This window comes from Cryptomeria japonica, chromosome 11 (assembly GCF_030272615.1).
Source record: "Cryptomeria japonica chromosome 11, Sugi_1.0, whole genome shotgun sequence".
Taxonomy (NCBI): Eukaryota; Viridiplantae; Streptophyta; class Pinopsida; order Cupressales; family Cupressaceae; genus Cryptomeria; species Cryptomeria japonica.
In genome coordinates this window covers 192,610,285-192,632,041 of record NC_081415.1, presented here as the reverse complement: position 1 = coordinate 192,632,041, position 21,757 = coordinate 192,610,285, and the positions used below count along the sequence as shown (strand labels likewise).

The window sequence follows — 21,757 nt, the reverse complement described above, 5'->3', positions numbered from 1 at the left end:
AAGAGATCACAATTTTTTTCAGATTTTGTTAAAAATTTGAACAAGGTGTATTTTCAAAACATTCTACTTTCTTCTTCCTTGTGTATTCCCATTGTTAGATTGTTTAAAAATATTTTTTTTATCAAATCTCGAATATTGGTTTTATACTTTTTGGCTTCAAGTGCAATGAATAGTCTAGATGGTGAATGTTCGGGATAACTCAACCAATTTTTTTCTACCTACTTCTTGGTGTAAGTTTCTTTCACTGGCCATTCATATTTTGTAGTGAAATAAAATTGGAGAAAAGATAAAATGTGTTCTAAATAAAAATTTCAATACAAATTTGGGTCTCATATGGCAATCCAAATGTACAAGTACATGAGTTGATGAAAGTTTGTATCTCATTCATGATATCAATGGGGTTTTCAAATCAAATTTAAAGGTGCTAGAAGGTCATCAATTAAACAACTTGGCATTGTGGAAGATTGATAACTTGCCCACAACTTGCCTTTCTTAATATTATTGTTGATGTTGCACTAATCTCAATGGTTCATACTCTATACAAATCTATAGAATTTATATTTGAATGTATTTAAAATGAGGTCAATTCCCTCTATGAACTTAAATGAGACCAATTAGGTTGTTCCATTACAAGTTGATTGTTGGTTAACTATTGAAGGTACACTTGAGTTTGTCTAGCCCTCTATTGCACCATTAATTTGTATCTTGTTTCAACTTTGCATAATAATAAAGAACTTGATAAATTGCAAAATCTTCCTTGTGGATTTGTTGTCTTTACTTTTTTCTCTCATCTAAGCAAGTTGTTTCATATACCAAGGAAAATATAGAAAGGAAAGATTAATCATCTTGAATTATAGCTATATTTGGTTCAATTTCATTCATTCACCAATTGGGACTTAGATCTAAGCTAATTATAAATGAGTAATAGAGTCCAACAACAAAGAATGCAATGCTTATAAATAGTATAAATATCTCACAATTTTATCATCTAACACTTGTGCCTCACACAAATGTCACCACAAAAAAATTAGATTCTACTTAAGAATCACTATAAGATATGTCTACCTTACTACAATATAATTATAGAATTTAATTCTTTCCTTGAAAGAAACCTACAATTCATATTAAACATTCACAATTGATTGTTAAGACAAATTAATGGACCTTAGAGATATCCATTCATATGAGTAAACACATAAAATAGGAGAAAATATGAATTTCATTGTATTCATTTCATTTAATTCAATTGTGTATACAATTTTGTAAAGCAGTAAAGACTCTGCAACTATCTTCTATTACCAAAAAGATTGAACAAAATACATTCTACCCACCCAAGAGAATTTTTTAGAACCCTTTGTGGATGGTCTTGAATTCCTTTTTATAATAAAAAAGGAGCCAAACAAGCTTCAATCCATTTGTACATGTGTCAAAATTTGATTAGCCTCAACTAGAATATGCTCTTCATAAGCAATCATTTCTCCTTTTGCAAGAATTTTGTGCAAGTCTTTATATGCTCTTCATAAGCTTGAATAGCCACCAAAGCATTTTGTTTATTCAAGGTCCTCACATTGTACTCCAATTGTGAAATTCATTCTAGCTTCTTATGGAGGTTTTCTTCTACTCTGTCAATATCATCAAACACATTATTCATTATGCCATGGAGAAATACTCTCCCAAGCTCTTCTTTCCACTCAACTTCATTTCCATCTTCTCCTATGTCCTTGAAAAATGTTGACCTCGTTGTGTACCTTGCAGTTTATTGAATTTATTCAAAGCTTTCCCTACATGTCCATGATATTTATGATGTTCATTCAACAATAGATCCATCTCTGACAATATAGCCTTTGTCTCATCCATTATAGTTACCAATTGCAATTTAACATCATTATCAAAATGACTTCCATATTGCTAAAAAAAATTATAACAATTGTTGCTTTCTATTTATATAATTTTGAGTCAATTTCAATCCAAGCTCTACTTTCCTTTGTAATTTGACAACACCAATAATATCTTGGCACATGTTCTGCATTAATCATAAATGAGGTACCCTCTGTGAAAATTTAGCTTCAATCAATTTCTGAGCCATTTTAAATCTATGAATTTAGATTCTTACCAAGCCTTTGGTTTTCCTCTTGAGCCTTGACCGGTCGTCTTTCTATTTCTATCCTATTTTTCTTCTTAATGGCTAGGTCAATCTTCAATTGAGTAGCAGCATGTTGTGCAAATAATAGAAGACCTTGTTATCGAGAGGTGCTTAATCTCTCATTTAGCTCAACTTTCTTCCTCTCTAGCTCCTCTTTCATAGCAATGAGCTTCTCTACTGCAGCCCTAGTATATAATGTAGTATCTACATTCAAGTCTGCAACCTGTTTTACACTGACATCTTCCAACCTATAAACAATAAAGTTCCCCAAAATATATTATGGATCTACAATGGCGATAGGCCTCTTGTCAGATGGATACAAACACTACATAGCCAAAACTTTGTCACTAGGCCTAAAACTTGAACCATAACATAATTTATCTATTCCTTCATCGCTTAACTTCATATCCAAACCTTGATATCTCTTGAGATTATCAAAGGCAATGCAAGAGGACATATATGTTCCTTGAAGGAGCATGCATCTTGCTTATTTTAACAATTATGAAGTCCCTTTTATGGGGTCATGCCATTGGTTTCTTCTTTCACCTCCACCAAAATTGTTTGACAACCTCATCTATTTTATTTGGGGGGGTATTAAGAGTTCTTTCATAAAATTTCCTTCCCTTGAATTTATTAATAAACACTTTGAACTCACTTAAATTGATGAAATCATCATCAGATACAAACTTCTTAGAAGCTAGAGCTTTGACTTCATCTATTAAGAAATCAACAATTTCATCAATTTGTCCATCTTAATCATTTGGGGGTTGGTAATTTGGTACGTGAACTTGCACTTGTTGCATTACCTCTTCCTCTTCCTCATGGGGTGCTGCACTTTCTCCCACATCATGTGATACCTCCATTCCTATTGATGGAGAAAGAGACATTTGAGTGAAAGGAGAAACAACCCTGTGTCCTTCCACACTAATGTATGAGACACTAGGTGAAGATGGAGAAACGATTGGCACATTTGATGTCAGCCTAGATTCATGTTGGAGTAACAACTCTATTCTTGTGACCTTATCATCCTCATTCACAAATGCACCCTTGTATGTAGGGTCAGTCAACTTTCTTTCTTTATCAACCTTTATCCATACTTTAACCCTTTCTACAGTGGCTTCAAAAGTTGGGGAATTCCTTGTTAATTCCTCTTTAAGCACAAACGTGTGATTGTATGTGCTCAAACCTACAAACTTTCTTACAAATGTGATGTATTGTTCTAGATTAAATTTCTTGCCCTTTAAATGTAGGGGTAACTTATAGCTATCCAAGATTTTGATGGATTGTGCAAAGCTATGTAATGAAGAAACCTAAAAATTTCCAATATGAAGATAAGAAGGCATAAAATAACCTTTATGTGACTTATCAAAAGAAGCATCTACCTCATACATTTGTTTGATTATTTATAGATATGTCAATCTGTAAGGAACTATCAAAGACAACAAATGTGGTTGTCCCTCAAATCCATAGACTCTTATGTACGTATTCTTCTCTATGATGTACCAATCGGCCCAATTATGGTTTATTTTAACCTTTTATCTCATGTTCCCTTCCTTTAGGCCTCAAGAACTTCATAATCTTATCTAACAACCTTGGAGGGTTATGACCAAATAAACCAAATAGTTTTCAAACAAAATGCTCCTCAAAATGTAAATATTGGGCATGCATATATAACCACGGTCCCAAATAGATGTCCATACCTGCATGGGTCGCCTTGCTCCATTATCATCAAAGTCCTTAATGCATAAATCATTACTCTAGAATCTATTCCTCTGTCCAAAAATAGCAGTATGTTCATCAATAAGGAATATCATTTGAATGTGACAACTGGACTATTCGTTTGAATACTGATTAGGACATTGTGAAGCCCTTTTGCTACAAAGTGAGGATAGTCAAAATGTCTATTTTCAATGGTACTTCAGACATCACAAATCAATATTGTAAGTACCTCGGACATGTCTAAGTGTCCCTCAAAACCAAACACTTGACATAGAGAATAATAAGTCATCTAAACATACTTGTGAAATAATTCAACACTATAAGGTGGTACATTTGTTTTCTCAAACTTTTGAAGTCTATTGCTCATCTTGGGCCTATGAAGTGGTAACCACTTTCTCCTATACACCCCCTCCACACTGAGGTATTCTACTCTCAAGCTACCCAATTTTCTACCCATGTCATTACCTACTACATCCTCCATGCCAAACACTTGACAAATAGTGGATTTACTTATTTGAACCAGGTTCTCATAAATTAATCAAATGCACCTTGTATTGACATTTTATTACTTTGCAATTACTCTAATTAAGTCCACATTTACAAAGACATTTGGGATTACCAATCAAGATGAACCTATTCTCTAGGGGTAACACTCCAACTCTTAAAAATTGTTGGTGTAAATAATTATTCATCATGGATATTATTACACCTTACTTAAGTTTACTTAGGTACATGCATTTAATAGTAGTTTGGGTATGAGACACTTGGGTGTTTGTGCCAACATTGGGATAGTGTGTGTAGGAGAATTTCCACCTTTTATGGTGTTGATCTTATCTTCTTGTTACATTTCACCTCATGTGGAATATTATATTGTTTCTCCTACCTACCCACACCTATTTCCTACCTACTCTTGTTTCTTATTGAGCCACATGTCATGTTTGTGTGCTCACATATCCATATAGCCTTGCCTATATAAGCAAGCTCATCTACATTATTTGTACGAGCAATCAATCTATATCTTGTAATGATCCAGTTGATCATATTTTGCATCTTGATAGAATACAGTTTATTCCTATCATATATTTTGTCTCTCTTATTTGTGCTTTTCATTGCCTCTTGATCTTGGCAAAATATCACATGGTATCAGAGCTGGTCCATGTCTCACATGGTATCAGAGCCATTAGTGTGTCATTGGTTTGCCAATTAAGAGAAACTTGATGCTATTTGGGGTTTCCATTTTGGAGCTTTCTATTGCAGGTTATTATTGAAGCTTGTTGGGTCAGTTCTGAGGTCACCATTGGATTGAGGAGGTTTGAGAAATTAAGAATCACCTTTTTTTTTCATCCAAATCGGACTTCAGAGGCCAAATCTAGAGACATTTGAAGTTTGATTCTGCAGCAGAAATTTTCCAGAAATTATAATTTTGCAGGCAATTTGCAAATAGCGATATCTCACTCATCCAGACTCATTTTTTCGAGCAATGTTTTTTGTTTTGGGGTAGAATTTCGTGATCTATACAGTGGTGCAGGATTTTTTTAAATTTTCGGATACAATTTTTTCGGAAATTATGAAATCCCGATTTTTACAAATTTGGAGGCTTCATTTGGGCTCATATGGACTCCTTTTCAGGTGCCATTTTTTTTTTAAAGTGCATAATTTTTTGTCTACTTTCATAATCTGCCATTTGTTTGCAGTGATTTTGAGTAAAAATTGTACTTTCAGTATTTGGTCATTTTTTGGCCTATTTGGTACTTGTATTTTGCTTGGATCTCAGTTTAGATCACTAGCAGTATTTGTTGAAGTCTCGTATATCTCATTTTGAGAAGTTGTAAAGTTGAAATCAGAAGTCCACTTTGCCATTATTTGCAAGTGCCAACATGATCTTTTTATGGGAGGTCAGTTGTTCATTTATATCTCTTGGTGAAATTCCATTCGGAGGCATCTTCATCTGCAGTATTCTACAGGGCTTCTTTGTTGGTGGCATCATTTTCATGTTTCCACATTTGAATATTTTATCATGATGTATTCTCTTGCTTGAGAAATATTGTACTCGCACTATCATAAAGTGCCACACCTTTTTGTATCTTGTCATTGTTGACATATTCGATGTAATCCTCTTGTATACATAGATTAGGAATATCTTGTGAGACGGTGAATGACTCCAATTGAGACTTAGATTGTACACATTTGTGCATGGCTTCCGTGAGACTTGGATTGTACCAATATTTCTGCTATTTTTGAGTATCCAGATGATGCTCACAGCAGGTTGTCTCCATGCCTGATCTTCATTTTGTTGCAGCGATTGATTCATTGTCATCAACTTGGTACTTGGTTTTGTCACACTTTGATATTATTGGTACAACATTGGCTCTCTTTCTTCCTCATGGGGAGGAATTTTGGTCAACATCATTGGACCATCTTTGCAAGAGATTCATCATTGAGAGCATTGTGTGCTTTCATCATCTCTCTTTTGGGGGAGGGTTTTTTCCCATTGGGTTTTTCGCTCTTTCTCCGTTTATGGGAGATTGCATTTGCATTTGTACATGGGTACCTAACACGGCCTAGTAGTCGGGACCCATATTGCATTTCTTAGTTGCATTGTAGACTTTAGTGCATTCCCCTAAGTTGCACTTAAGGGGGGGTGTTGGTGTAAATAATTATTCATCATGGATATTATTACACCTTACTTAAGTTTACGTAGGTACATGCATTTAATAGTAGTTTGGGTATGAGACACTTGGGTGTTTGTGCCAACATTGGGATAGTGTGTGTAGGAGAATTTCCACCTTTTATGGTGTTGATCTTATTTTGTTTTTACATTCCACCTCATGTGGAATATTATATTATTTCTCCTACCTACCCACACCTATTTCCTACCTACCCTTGTTTCTTATTGAGCCACATGTCACGTTCGTGTGCTCACATATCCATATAGCCTTGCCTATATAAGCAAGCTCATATACATTATTTGTACGTGCAATCAATCTATATCTTGTAATGATCCAGTTGATCATATTTTGCATCTTGATAGAATACAGTTTATTCCTATCATATATTTTGTCTCTCTTATTTGTGCTTTCCATTGCCTCTTGATCTTGGCAAAATATCACATGGTATCAAAGCTGGTCCATGTCTCACAAAAATGTTAAGGCCTTTGATTGGCATATAAGCTTATTTGCAATTCCTTTGAGAGTCATGAAATATCTCTACATGTTGTATATTTCCTGGTCTTCGAGAAAACCCTAGAAATTGAGTAATTAGTTCATCATAGAGGTTTGATTCCTTCTTTTGTCTTTTGGGTATAGGGCCCTCGGGTGCAGAGGCTTTGGATGAGGTGGACATGTTTTCTAGTTTCTTGATTTTACGAAGGAAATTGAAAGATTGAATCAATTCTATGGCTAGGGTTTCTAATTTCTTTAGCCTCTAAACATTTGGAAATTATAAATAGATATAAGAAAATAGGAAAGAAGCAAACTCACTGTTTAAATTTTCCTGTTTACAATTCTTCTTTAGCTTCTCTAAACCACAATCTCCAGAGCTCAAGCTTGTCTTTTCTTTCACCTTCAATCACATTTTTGCTCAAAATTGAGAAAATCTACTCAAATTGGTGCTTTTAGATCAACTATTTATCTACCATGTGGTTGTCATTAATATCCTTCATACAATCTTTCATTCCTTAGAATGAACAGTTGATCAATTTTAAAACTCCACCATTGATTTGATTTGGTCAACGAACATCAACAAAATTTGAAATTTTATTACCGATGGTTGGCTTTGTAACACTTGGCATCATTGGATAATTGAAACATTTTAAAACCATCATAAATGAGATTTGATACTACTGAAAAAAATTAGGAAATGCCATTGTCTTTTTGTCTCACCTAGACTTAAAAATTTCCCATGTATGTGTTAGCATCGGTGGATCGTAGGAGTTAAAAATCTCTCCCACTAATCTCCCTCGTGACATCATTTTGTTGTTTGCACTATTTGGTTATGTGGACGCCACAAATTTGTCATGGTTTAGCAACCTCCTCCATCTCTAAGTCATTAGAATGTGTAGGAAGATTTTGCCAATGGTCATTTCTTCTTATGTGTACATCCATGTATGCATCAACAAGTCAACAAGATGAAATTTAAATGTCCTCAGGATACAGAATCTCATTGACAAGCTTTATTTTTTTGAGTGTCCATCCACATGTGCATCAACAAGTCGACAAGAGAGAATTAGAGCCTCCCCTAAGTGCAAGATCTCACCGATAAGTAGTTTACCTTTGAACATTGTTCATGTTGGCATTGTCATGAGTCATTGAGATCTAAGAAATCTCCCAGCAAACCTTCAACATCATTCCTTCACTAAATCCTTGTTGATAAGTGGATAGGTCATTGAGACTTTGAGAAGGATATCACCGATGCCACAAAAAGTTACTTCTATTAAATATTTATCGTGATGTGGACTTTCACATTGGCTCCGCAGATTGGTGGAACATGATTTCTAGACTTCTACGACAACTCCATGACCTCCTGGTGGGACCATGAAATAGGAATGACTTAAAGCACGTGCTTTGATGATGAAGTTACTAGGACATAAGAGGGGACCAATACATGCTAACACATGACTTAGGAAAACGAAAAACATGTGTGTGAAGACTTAAGGAAAATATACCAACCGACAAAACAACGCAAGCCCAAGCACGAGGTTGGTTAATGCAATGACGTAGAACCCTTAAAGATAACTTAAGAGGAAAATCTTATCAGCCAAGTCAATCAACAAAAAATTAAAACAAATCCCACCAATTGATTATTTGAATGCACTAGCTCAAAACATCTTGTGAAACCCTAACCCTAGGGACTGCAAAAATAGTCCTAACATGGAGTTCTGGATTGAAATGATTTTTTTTGTAAAGGGCGAGTAGAATAGTGTTCTTGAGAAAAAAAAATGAATGCATAGTTTGAACATTTTCTTGAACTGCATCAATCATTCTGCAAATTAATGAAAAATAATTTTATATTATCTCTAATTTGAGTTTATTTGTCTCATATGAATCTGTTTATCAAGTATGGTTCCATCTTAGGATTTCTTGGGCAATCAATTTGGAAACACCAAACTATGACTTGTTAATTTCAATAGAAAAGATATAACAATATTTCCTCTAGGGCTTGTTAATCTAGGTCTCCAACTTTAAACCAAGACAAGTTAAATAGTAGATCTAGTTAATTTAGAACCCATCAATTAATATTAGCACCTTTTGCCAAATCTAGAGTTTTTCTTAAAACCCAGCTAACTCTTAATGTGCTCTTAGCATAAGATAAAAATATAAAGGGGTAAGAAAAATGTTAAAGAAAAAAATGATAAATACAATATCTGGTCAAAATAGGAGGTTTTTAATTCGGTATGTGTATTGGGAGGGGGTGACAAGAAAGGAGATGAGGGCAATATTTTTTGAAAATAGGTGGATTCTTTAGTATGCCATGAACACACGTGATACAATACAGGTTCACTAAGTGAAGCGCCTATGACTATGTCACCCTTGATGGTAGATTCACTATGATTCATGGAGTGTATTTTATTCTCTTAACTTATTTTCATCATAAATTGCTTGTTTAATCTTTGTATTTCCTTTTAGCTTCTTTGGAGTTTAAAACTAAGGAGCATAGGAAAAACCCAAAACTCCCCAAATTGCATGAAGGCCTTATCCTTATAATTATGGAAATCATGAAATATTTCTCTCCAAAATTGACACCGAGAAGAAATTTAGAGCTTGAAAGAAATAAATTCCTATTATGACTGACTATTCTAACATGAACACTAATATGAAGGACAAGGATAATGATGATGAGTGGGTGGAAGATGAGGAGGAGGACGCTTCTATGGAGATGTTTTCTAAACCTCCAATGGAAGAAGATAAGAGAAAAAATAAATTAACCAAACAGAGGGAGAGAGATCATATTTTTTGGACTAAGGGATCTCATACTAGTGATGAGAAGGAGGGTGACAATGTAAAGAATATAGTTGAGAAAAGTAAAAAAGAATAAATCTGGGGAGGGGTTGGAGAAAGAGAAAGTTAAAGGTAACTTAGAGAAGGTGGTGGAAATATAGGAATTTAAAATCCCTATGTCTAACAGCAACAAAGTTAGGGAGGATTAAGGAATCTCTATGCTCGGTCTCTTAGAGGACTTCTCTTGTCTTCATGTCAATAGAGAAGAGATATATGATGTTTCAGAGCTTTCTAGAGAAGGTGTTGTAGGGTAATTTAAGTCATCAAAATGGTTTGGTTTTCTCTTGAAATTAATAAAATTAATGTTAAATTGAGGGCCTTGCAAATCAATATTTTTGGTAATACAAGGAGGATTGAGGAGAGGTCTAGGAGTTCAATTGAGGTAAGAGAGATATGTTCCAATTTGGAGGATATGGCTAATGAGATTACTCAATTAAGGAACAAATATGAATAAATAATTAGGACAAATTTTTGAGGTCAATCATAACCTAGAACGAACAATAAAGATCGACCACTATACAATTCAAAACAATGTAAAAGGGATTAAGATCCTAACCAAGAAACTCAAGGAGCTTAAAGAGGAGAATTTTGTGGAGGCCACCGCTGTTGGGGATACAAATGATGGGAAAAACCTCAAGGATAAAGGTAACCAAGTTATTTAGTCTGCTAAGAATGGTAAATGAGCTCTCACATTAGAGGGGGCAAGAGGAAATTGTTTGAAGACGAAAAGAGCTACTTGGTTTGGCAAACCTCCATAAAAACTTTTACCTGCGGAAATGGAAGTAGTTGAGACTCTTAATATTTAATGTAATAGGATTCTTTTTGTCTCTTTTTGTTGTTTGACCAATTTTTTTTTTGTAAATAAAACTTTGAATCCCTTCAAAACCTTTTTTTTTATAGGTAATGGGCCAAAGCCGATAAGGTGTACATACCCTACCTCCTTTGTGGGATTTGAACTTGTGACCTCTATTTCAAGAGCACAAGTTCTCCACCACTAGGCCAACTCAAGTTGTACCCTTCAAAACCTATTTTATCTTGTCACAAAAAACTTATTATTTTCAATATTTAATTTCCCATTTATAATCTATGATAAATTGTTAAAATTTATATTATTTATATAATCTATTATTACTTATCATAAAAAAAAATCATAATTTTTTATTAAACTTATATTAATATCCTCCTTATATTTTTAAAATTTACTTATATCTTTTTCTTTATGACCTTTGGACATGATATAATATCTTATAATTCAATGTCTACTATCATATTTTTTAATTAATACTTTATCTAAAAATTAAGATGTAATAATAATTATCTTTATTATATTTTATTTATTACGATGATGTGTTTTTTATTTATGAAATTTAAATTTATTTTTTATTAATTCAAGTTTATTTAAATTATAATACAATAATATCTCTTTATATAATAAGAATTATTAATATTATAGTTTGTTTTTTTTTTCAAATTTTATTTTAACTCTTATAATCTAATTTACTACAATTCTATTACCATCCTCCTCATATTTTAAAAATCTAGTACTAAAATATAGTTTCTATTAACTTATTTTTTACATAATATTAATATATATAAATATTGAATTTAAACAGTAATCATTTATTTGCTATTTTTATAAATAATAATTTTTTATCATAATATTGCTATAATTATAATTTTCTAAAAAATATTAGTTTAAAACTATTAAAGAATGATTATAAATTATTCTAGAATTTTTTTATTTACTTTAAAATTATTATTTTATATTTTATTTTATTTGAATATCAACTTAAATTCAATTAATAAAACCACAAAGATATTTTAGAATAAATTGTATATTCATAAATATCTAACAAATATATATTCTACTTCAACTACACTAGTTAGAGTTATGTCTGGTTAAATCAAGCTCAGGTACTAAAAACTATAATATTCATCAACCTAGTAAAATCATGATAAATTCAGCTTGCAATAATTTGTTGACCTTAAATCCTTATCTAGTCTACCTTGAACCATTGTCGTGCTTTATCTATCAACTAGAAAACATATACTTTATTAGAAAGCAAGAACTCGTCACTATGTAAAATATTCATATATAGTTTAATATCAAACAAACTCAACTTTAACTATATTACAAGCATCATAATATCAAACTCTAACTCAACCAATCAGTCTAGGAAGGATATTTACTAACTAATCACTCGCTCATTAATATTTGACAAATATTTATTCTAGGAAAGAAACTCAACTCCAATTATACTAATCGTAGCTTTGCTTGGAACACAATAAATTAAAATTCAACATTAGCTCTGACAACTATAATCTTCATCAACTCAAATAATGCATTCAACTTGCAAGAATCTATTGATCTCAAACTATTATCTAATCTACGTCTAAATTAGTATGTAGATTCATCATTATATGTAAGATGCATAAAAATCTACGAACAATAATGAATAATTTTACACTCTAAACTCTACATAAATGGAAGAAAGTGTTTCTAAAATTATCTTAATAGATTTTTTTTTATCAAATTAAATGTAACAATGACTACAACAAATTAATGACTACTATCAATTGTAGGGGTTTCCCCTAGTCTAAACTAGGATGTACCAATGAATAAGTTACGGTATATGAGAGTAACCTATACAATCGTGTTTGAACAAAAAAAGCTATCGAGCACCTAAGATATACAAATGCACAAGTTATGGTATAGGAGGGTAACATGTACAATGGTGTGTCCTAGTGGTTGGGTAGCCGTTTCCATTTCAACAATGATAGGTTGTGCTAAGATTTTGGATTCTTCCCATATAAATCCAAAATTCGCTGATTGTTCCTCTCCCCGGACTAGACTCCTTATCTCAAGCTAAACCGAGAGCATGGATTGCCTGAAATAAAAATAAAGACTGTTATATTATCACTTTTATTAATGTAAAGAGGTTCAGTTGAAAGAGGTGCAACACACAAATGATTTTGTATGGTTTTTGCCACACAATCGACCTTTCGAAAGAACTTATTTACATGTATGCCAAGTGTGGATACCCATGTCTTCTGTATGCTCGTAAACTATCTGACCACAGGAAAGGACGAGACATCTTCTCATTACAGCATACCGAAGACATGGGTTTCCTTACAGGGCAGTCATACTGTTTCTCCAAATGTAACGAACAGGTCTCCAAGACGATCATTTCGCATTTTCTGGCGTACTCAAGTCTCAGCCTGTGCCGAAATTGGAGCTTTGCAAGAAGGTATGAGCACCCATCAATGCATAATGGAAAGGGAATTTCTCTGAAACGTTGTAGTTACCAGGTATGTACGCAAAATTCGGAAGTGGGCACAAGGTAGGCAAACTGTTTGACAAAATGTCTGAAAGGGAAGTCATCTCATCGACCGCATTGATTGCGGGAAAATCTCTCTCTCTATCTATATATACAAATATTTAAAATCTAATCGGCAGATGTAAAACCGAACTGTTAACCTTTACCGGCATCCTCCTAAACTGTGCTCCAATTTGGACCTTTGGTTACAGTCTTCCATCAAAACATAACTAAAAGTAGAATCTTTTCAAATATTCTAATTGGAAATGCCCTGATAGATATGTTTGTGTAATGTGGTTGCATACGCAACATACGCAAGTCATGTGAATTGGATCGCAAAATGTTTGGAAGAGATGTGATCTCATTTAATGCAATGATTGCAGGATATCACAAACTGAGTTTGTTGAAAAGTCTTCGGAAACCTTTAAGCAAATGCTATATGTCAAACCAGACTCCACAAGTTTCGTCCGCAATCTACCAGGCTGTGAAAAAATAAGAGCTTTACTACAGGACAAGGAAAAGGCGGCTGATCTGCACCTAGTTCTCCAGCAAAGAGGCGGTGCAAGAGGTTGATGCTGGCGATGATCGCCGCAGGGATAGACTGAAAAATTAAATCAATGACATCTTCTGCAAGAGAAATTAACCTGGGCGCGTGATGTTGAGATCCAAAGGCGCTTCAAGACAATTTCATGGCGTCAGAATTATTTAAAGATCCCCCCCCAGACAACGCTTCATTTGATGCAGGCCTCCAAAATTTGAATAGAAAAAAATTATTTCAGGTATAACTTTCATTATAAATATCCCTCTATGTAATGGATTAAATTATCGTGATAATAGCTTGCATTTCTTGCATAATTTTGACAAGCACATGAATTGTTTAACCCAATAGATGATATCTAATGGAATGCCACGTTTACAGGTTTTGCACAAAATGGCTTTTGCTACGATGCTCTCATAATCTTTGAACAAATGAAGCACTCTGGAACATACTCTGACAATGTAAGCTTGATTTGTGTTTTGTTTGCCTCTAGCCATGCAGGTTTAGTAGATGAGGGCTGTAAATATTTCAATAGTATGAGCAACTTTATTGCAAAATGTCTGAAACCAGTCATGATGTATGTGCATAGTTGACCTTATCAGCCGAGCTTGCTATCTCGAGGGAACTCTAAACATTATCATCAAAGTTCCAATTACACCTCTGCTGGTTGTGTGGACATGTCCCTTGGTGTCTGTAGATTACATAAGAATATACAGTTGATAGTATTACATCAACCCTCCTTTCTGAGCTGGGTTCCCAAAATGATAATTAATGTTCTTCTGCAAACTTCTATGCAGAAATGGGCACGTGGGAAGATTTTAAAATGGTAACGAGATTTTATTAGAGGAGGAATTAAAAAAATAGCTACTTATAGTTGGATTGCAGGCCATAAAATGGTGCATGCATTTTGTGTAGACAGATCATATCCACAGACACAGGAGTCCATACAAAGTTGGAGAATTTGTCTTAGGAGATGAAGACACCAAGGTATTTTGCAGATTCAAAGGCATTTACTAATTGATATGGAGAAGGTAAAACGATCATTCCTCTGCCTCCATATTGAGAAGTTGGGAAATTGCATTTGGAATTTTGAACACGGTCCCTGGAACATCTGTTAGAGTTGTCAAGGACCTTTGAGTAATGTTGTACCTGCCACACTGCACCTGTGTTTAGATTGTTTCAGGACAACTTCTTGGTTATATCATTTCAATCAAGGACAATGTTCCTGTGAATATAATTGGTGATGCTAATGAAGCAATATGTAAACATAGGTTTGCACTGTAATAAGTTCACGTCATTTCAAACAAGGACAATGTTCCTGTGAATATAATCGGTGATGCTAGTGAAGCAATCTGTAAAGTGTAAACATAGGCTTGCACTGTAATAAGGTGCACCATTTGGGACCTTTAGTAATAAAAAAAGGGAATGGATTTTATTTTCAGTTTATTAAAAGTGTAGGTTTCATGTCAATCTCTAAAAAGTGTTTATCTTCGAATCATTTGGAGATATAGACAATGTTGTTGGCTTAATAAAATCAGATTTGTAATATATAATGAATATTACTGCCTATATACACAGATGGCGTACTTGTTAAAACCCTGTTTTATAATACCATAGGAGTTGTGACATTGAACTGCTTTAGGAAACCTGCAAGTCGCTGGAACGAAAAGGTGGAGGAGATGGTGGAAAATAGGGAAAATTTACAAAAGAAGATGAGCATTTGAAGGAATGGACAGATGCTTGGTGATCAGGCAAGGTGAAAGAGACTTACTGCCGATCCAATTTTTGGAGATGACGGGGGGAGTATCTCTTGATAGTTCTTTCCTTCAGGCGTTGTCATTTTGTATGGTCCTTTTGTCTGTATGAATTGTATTATCTCGTTCCTATGACAGCTATGCCTTAGGAGATTAAATTATAATATCAGACTATGTATGCAAATTGTATATATTGTGGCTTGAGTTTTTAATGTTGGTTGATTATGTATGCAAATTTTACATGTTTGGGCTTGATTGCATTTCATTTCATGTTGTTTCATTTATGTTTGTAATTCATAATCTATATTTATAAGTGTATCAGTAGTCGTTATAGCTAATTTTGTGCACCTACAAATTCTAAACGGTATATCATTGAATTTTGACGATTTTCTTTTGGTTGTTTTTGCATGCGACTTAATTGTTTATAGTTATTGTTCTGATTTTTGGGTACTAACAATGCACATTGTGGGCTCTGTTATGTACACAAGGGTCAAAAAGTACACATTTCAAAGTTTTTATACCTGCTTAAAGATGCCCCAATAATTGTGCACATAAAATTGCCAATACTTATGCACAAATGTCCCAATAACCATGTACTTAAAATTGTCAGTACTCATGCACAATGTCCCTGCATTATGGGTACCAATAAAGGTGCACATATAGGCCAACTATGGTCCAAAAATGCTAAAAAATGGATGACTATTATTACATGTAAAATTTATTAATTGGCTTTTAGTTTGTTTGTTTCTTTGCTTGTTTTTTTTTCGTTTTTTTAAAGTTAGTAATTGGGGAGTTGGGTGTGCAAGGAGTGAACCATAAATGGAACATGGGTGGTAATTGGTGTTCTTTCCCTAGTTACTACATGAATGCCATTTCAAAAACTTGCGTAATGAAATTTACAATTAGATATAGGGAAAAGACAATAAAATTAAATTAATTAGAGCAAATATTTTAAATATATCTATTTTTATTTATTTAAGATTTGTTAGAATTACATATATACACATAAAAAATTTAATTTTTAATTAAAAATTATTTCATTTTATTTATATTATTTACTGTATTTTTATCTGAAGAGTTATTTTATTTTGATATTAATGTTTAATTTTACATGTCTTACACGTTTTGATGGTATACAAACTTCTCATCTTGCTTTCCACCAATTGAGATCACATCATCATCTTAAGTTATTCTTGATGAGACTAGTATCACTACACCTATTGCCCTTATTGATTCATTGCAACACAACATTCATTATCTTCTAGATCTACCTCGCCCAGATTCCTACCTATTAGAAATATTGTCTTTGTTTGTAAATAATCACATTGTTAACTTTGAGGACACATTGGTGGACATGCATTATCTCTTTGTTGATAGTTATGCCATAACATCTTCAATATTTTTAGATTCAATTCAAATTCTCACCTTTTCTAGTTTGACTTCTCTAATTGTGAATTAAGTTCTTTTGGAGGAGATATTTTTTCCAACACAAGGTACCCAGTTTCCATTCAGAGACACATGTTTGGATTTGGATTATCTTTTCATCTAGATTACAAGAATGACTTCTACAAATCTCCAATAGATCTATGTCTTCATAAGAGGAGAAATTTTGTTTGTAGATAATGAATATTTTTCTTCAAACTCTCAACATTAGCACATGAGGTACTTCTCTATGGAAAGATTCATAGTCTCATCTTTTATCTCCTATTGCAGAGATATATATTATACTTTTGTGATATATGCAGTTCTTGAGGGTTCGTGTTGAGTCGTCCTTCTTTCCATATAAATTCACCAATATGTGTTAGTTTACATTGTCTTCTCTCTTTTAAAAAGGAGTTTTTTTAATGAGATTTTCTCCCTTTTTCTAATTATAAGAGATTTATTTATTTATACATGGGTACTTCAGTAGGGCTTGTAGTTGAGACCCGTCCATGCATACTTCACTAGTCACAAAAACATCTACTCCCTAAGTTGCACATGAAGAGGGCATTAGAGTGAAAATAATAAACCACATAATTAACTATTATTAGGTCCCCATTCACACTAGCATACTTAATTTTACTTAAGTTTTGTATTTTTTGTAGATAATTCATAAGATTAAACATATGTAATGATCTCATTTAATCCTCATCTAGGATTTCATCAGTGTCTTTATAGCAAGGGTTTCATTATATATTATAACCAGTCATCTTTTTGCATCTAATGAAATATTAGGCTTCATAAAAATCATGCATTTTTATCTAGCGTCATAGGTATTTTTAATTATAGGTAGTCCTTGGGGTGTTGTGGGAGTTCAATCATCAACTCTAACACCTTCATGCTTAGACTAAAAAGAAGACTATTTTTGTTGGCCTTAGTACCCATACTAGAAGTAATACTAGAAATAACTAGAATAAGGATAAAAGGGAGCTAGAGGGTTTTGCTAGTTTGCATGCAAAATTTTATTAGGATTAGCTAAAAGTGGCTAAATATATGCATAACCTATAATGGCTTCTTGGAAGTTGGTTCTTTTCTTTCCATGTTATGTTTTTCTAATCTTTTGTCTTTAATTTTGTACTTTTGTTGTTTTAGGTAGTCTTTTGCTATTATTTGGTTGATGTCCTTCTATTTGTAAAATAGATTTCAGGGCCTTTCAAAACTTGTTTTACCCTTTAATCAAAAACTTAATCCTAAAAAATGAATATTTAGTTTGGAAAGTAGTCATTTATTTACTTGTGTTTTCATTAAAGGGGCAAAATAGGTTTTAAAGGGCACCTAAAACCCTATTATAAAAGGGATAACATTAGCAAATCACAAATTGACCAACAACAAAGCTACAACAAAGTTATAACAAAAAACAAAGAAATTAAGTTGAAAATAAGAGAACTAGTTAATAGTTGTTATGGTGTTTCCATAGTAGACAAAAAGCCTAAACCATTTAGATCATCTTGAAGTCAAGAAAAACATATCATTTGATTATAGAGAGCAATCGCATCTAGAACAATCATTACAGTGAAACATTTGCATAGATAATATAGTTATCAAGCTATTTGCCTTTTCTTTTGTGACATGTCTTCAATTTTATTCAAACATTGTTAAAATTAATATAATAGGACCCTCTTGTAACCAAGCCAAGCCACAAATTCCTCAACTTAACAATTGACCCTATTAGTGATTTTAAGCATCATCTAATCCAAATATAAACACACAAACTATTTATGTAGAACAAGCACATAGAATTCAAAGTCACAATTATTAGATAAAGGTTGCATAAGAATAAGAATAAGAATGCGCTTTCACAAGGGAAAAAATCATTTCTTCGGAAGTGTTTGACAATATGAAAGGACGATACATCGTCTCATGGAATAACATCATAAACGCATACCGCAGACATGGGTTTCCTCAGGAGGCACTCAAATTGTTTCACCAAATGCAACGAACAGCTCTCGAACCTAATCACTTGACTTTTTCCAGCGTACTTTCAGCCTGTGCCAAAATGGGAGCTTTGAGACTGGGTAAGGATATCCATCACATAATGAAAAGGGGGATTTTCTCAAATGTCGTAGTTGCAACAGCCCTGAAAGACATGTACACAAAATGCGGAAGAGTGCACAAGGCAATCGTACTGTTTGGCCAAATGCAACGAACAGGTCTTCAGCTTAATCAGTTCACCTTTTCCACCGTAGTCTCAGCCTGTGCCGAAATTGTTGCTTTGAAACGGGGCATGGACATCCATCGAAGCATAATGGAAAGTGGGTTTTTCTCAAATGTTGTAGTTGCAACAGCACTGATGGACTTTACGCAAAATGTGGAAGTTCGCACAAGGCACGCAAAGTTTTTGACGAAATGTTTCAAAGAAATGACTTCTCATGGACTGCAATAATATCAGCATATACACAAAATGGGATTTTTTGACGAAGCATTACAAATTTTTAAGCAAATGCAATTGTTAGATGTAAAACAGAACTCCACGACCTCTGCTATCATCCTCCCAGCCTGTACTCAAATTGGGGAATTCGAACTGGGCACAGTTATCCATCAAAGTATAATTAAAAGCGGATTCATTTCAGATATTATAGTTGGAAATACACTAATAGATATGCATGCAAAACGTGGAGGTATACACATGTCATATGAACTGTTTGATAAAATGCTTGAAAGAGACGTGATTTCGTGGAATGCGATGAGAGCAGGATATGCACAAAATGGGTTTGCTGAAAAGGCTTTGGAAACTTTTAGGAAAATGCTATTGGCAGGTGTAAAGCCATACTCGACAACCTTTGTCAGCATCGTGCCAGCTTGTGCGAAAATAGGAGATTTAGAACACGATATGGGTTTCCATCAAAGCATAATCAAAGTTGTATTTTGTTCAAATGTTGTAGTTGCAAGTGCCCTGGTAGATATGCATGCAAAATGTGGAAGTATGGACAAGGCATATAAACTGTTTGAAAAAATGTCTCGGAAAGATGTGGTTTCATGAGCTACAATGATTAGAGGATATGCACAATATGGGTTTTTGAAAAAAGCCTTACAAAATTTTAAACAGATGCAGTTGGTAGGTGTAAAAGCAAATTCCTCAACCTTTGCCAGCATCCTCCCAGTCTGTGCTCAAATAGGAGCTTTCGAACTGGGTAGGATCATCCATCAAAACATAATTAAAAGTGGAATCTTTTCAAATATTATAGTTGGAAATATGTTGCTGGAGATGTATGCAAAATGTGGAAACATGCACGAGGCATGCAAATTGTTTGACATAATGCCTCAAAGAGGAGTGGTTTCATGGAATGCAATAATCGCAGGATATGCACAATATGGATTTGTTCAAACTGCCTCGGAAACTTTTAAGCAAATGCAACTAGAAGGTGTAAAGCCAAACTCCACAACTTTTTCTAGCCTCCTTCCAATCTGCGCCAAAAGAGGAGCTTTAGAACAGGGTATGAATGTTCATCAAAGTATAATCAAACGCGGATTCTGGTTAGATGTCGTAGTTGCCAATTCCCTGATAGACATGTATGCAAAATGTGGAAGTATACGCAAGTCATGTGAACTGTTTGACAAAATGCTTCAAATAGATGCAATCTCATGGACTGCGATGATTGCGGGATATGCACATAATGGGTTTGTTGAAAAGGCTTTGGAAACCTTTAAGCAAATGCAATTGACGGATGTAAAGCCAGACTCCACAACCTTTGTCATCATCGTACCAGCCTGTACAAATGTAAGAGCTTTAGAACAGGGCATGTGGCTCCATCAAAAAATAATCAAAAGGGGGATTTTGTCAGATGCTATTGTTTCCAGTGCGCTGATAGACATGTATGCAAAATGTGGAAAGATACCCAAGTCACGTGAACCGTTTGACAAAATTCTTGAAAGATATGGTCTTATGGACTGTCATCATTGCAGGATATGCACAAAATGGGTTTGTTGAAAAGGCTTTGGAAACCTTTAAGCAAATGCTATTGGCTGATGTAAAGCTAGACTCCACAACTTTTGCCAGCATCCTACCAGCCTTTGCAAAAATGGGAGCTTTAGAACAGTTTACGGAACTCCATCAAAGCATAATCAAAAGTGGAATTTTGTTTGACGCCAAAAGTAAAAATGCCTTAATAGAAATGTATGCAAAATGTGGAAGCATACACAAGGCAAGTGAGTTGTTTGACAGAATGCCTTAAGGAGATACTATTCCCCCTGGGATGCCATGGTTGCAGAATATGCACGAAATAGGATTGTTGAAAAAGCCTTGGAAACCTTTAAGCAAATGCTATTGGCAGATAGAAAGCCAAAATCTACAAACTTTGTCAGCACCGTATCAGCCTCTACAAATATAGGAGATTTAAAGAAGGTAGGGACATGCATCAAATCATAATAAAAGACGTTTTTTATTCAATTTTTTTAATTGTGACTGCCCTGATAGACTTGCATGCAGAATGTGGAAACATACACAGGTGATGAGGACTCCTTTGACAGAATACCTCAAAGAAATGTCATTTCATTGAGTTCTACGGTTGAAGGATATGTGCAAAATGGCTTTTGCAACGATACTCTCTAACACTTAGAACAAATGAAGCACTCTGGAACGTACCCTAACCGTGTAAGATTTGCTTGTATTTTTGTTTGCATGCAGCCATGCAGGTTTAGTGGATTAGGGCTAAATACTTAAATAGCATCAAGGACTCTGTACTGCATTAGGGCTAAATACTTAAATAGCATCAAGGACTCTGTACTGCATTATGGCTAAAACCAATTATTTCAAACATTATGAGGAATGTGTTGTCCTTCATCCATACAAATACAAAGGCTATAGCAATATA

At 33.9% G+C, this 21,757-nt stretch overlaps 2 protein-coding genes and 1 long non-coding RNA gene across 4 annotated transcripts; all 3 read left to right on the top strand.

Moving 5' to 3' along the window:
* Positions 1-12,865: 12,865 nt before the first annotated feature.
* On the top strand, positions 12,866-15,154 carry LOC131071109 (uncharacterized). 2 transcript variants are annotated; one of them, XR_009359323.1, is made up of 3 exons: positions 12,866-13,954; positions 14,095-14,174; positions 14,303-15,154. It is a non-coding gene; the product is annotated as an uncharacterized LOC131071109 (long non-coding RNA). The 2 variants fall into 2 exon arrangements; XR_009359322.1 differs by having other exon boundaries at positions 14,095-15,154.
* A 3,629-nt stretch (positions 15,155-18,783) lies between these two features.
* Positions 18,784-19,329, top strand: LOC131860123 (pentatricopeptide repeat-containing protein At1g03540-like). The gene has a single exon (XM_059214493.1). The coding sequence runs from the start codon at positions 18,784-18,786 to the stop codon at positions 19,327-19,329; it is 546 nt and encodes a 181-aa protein (XP_059070476.1).
* An 18-nt stretch (positions 19,330-19,347) lies between these two features.
* On the top strand, positions 19,348-21,495 carry LOC131071083 (pentatricopeptide repeat-containing protein At1g08070, chloroplastic-like). Its single transcript, XM_059214492.1, has 5 exons — positions 19,348-19,564; positions 20,246-20,683; positions 20,850-21,038; positions 21,155-21,288; positions 21,373-21,495. The coding sequence occupies exons 1-5, from the start codon at positions 19,348-19,350 to the stop codon at positions 21,493-21,495; spliced, it is 1,101 nt and encodes a 366-aa protein (XP_059070475.1).
* Positions 21,496-21,757: the final 262 nt, after the last annotated feature.

Bases quoted from the DNA above. Each gene is read 5' to 3' on its own strand.
- LOC131860123 (XM_059214493.1), top strand. From the start codon at position 18,784: ATGAAAGGACGATACATCGTCTCATGGAATAACATCATAAACGCATAC.
- LOC131071083 (XM_059214492.1), top strand. From the start codon at position 19,348: ATGGGATTTTTTGACGAAGCATTACAAATTTTTAAGCAAATGCAATTG. The intron at 19,565-20,245 runs GTATACACATGT...CAATAATCGCAG, and splicing joins TATGCATGCAAAACGTGGAG to GATATGCACAATATGGATTT. The intron at 21,289-21,372 runs GTAGGGACATGC...ACTTGCATGCAG, and splicing joins ATATAGGAGATTTAAAGAAG to AATGTGGAAACATACACAGG.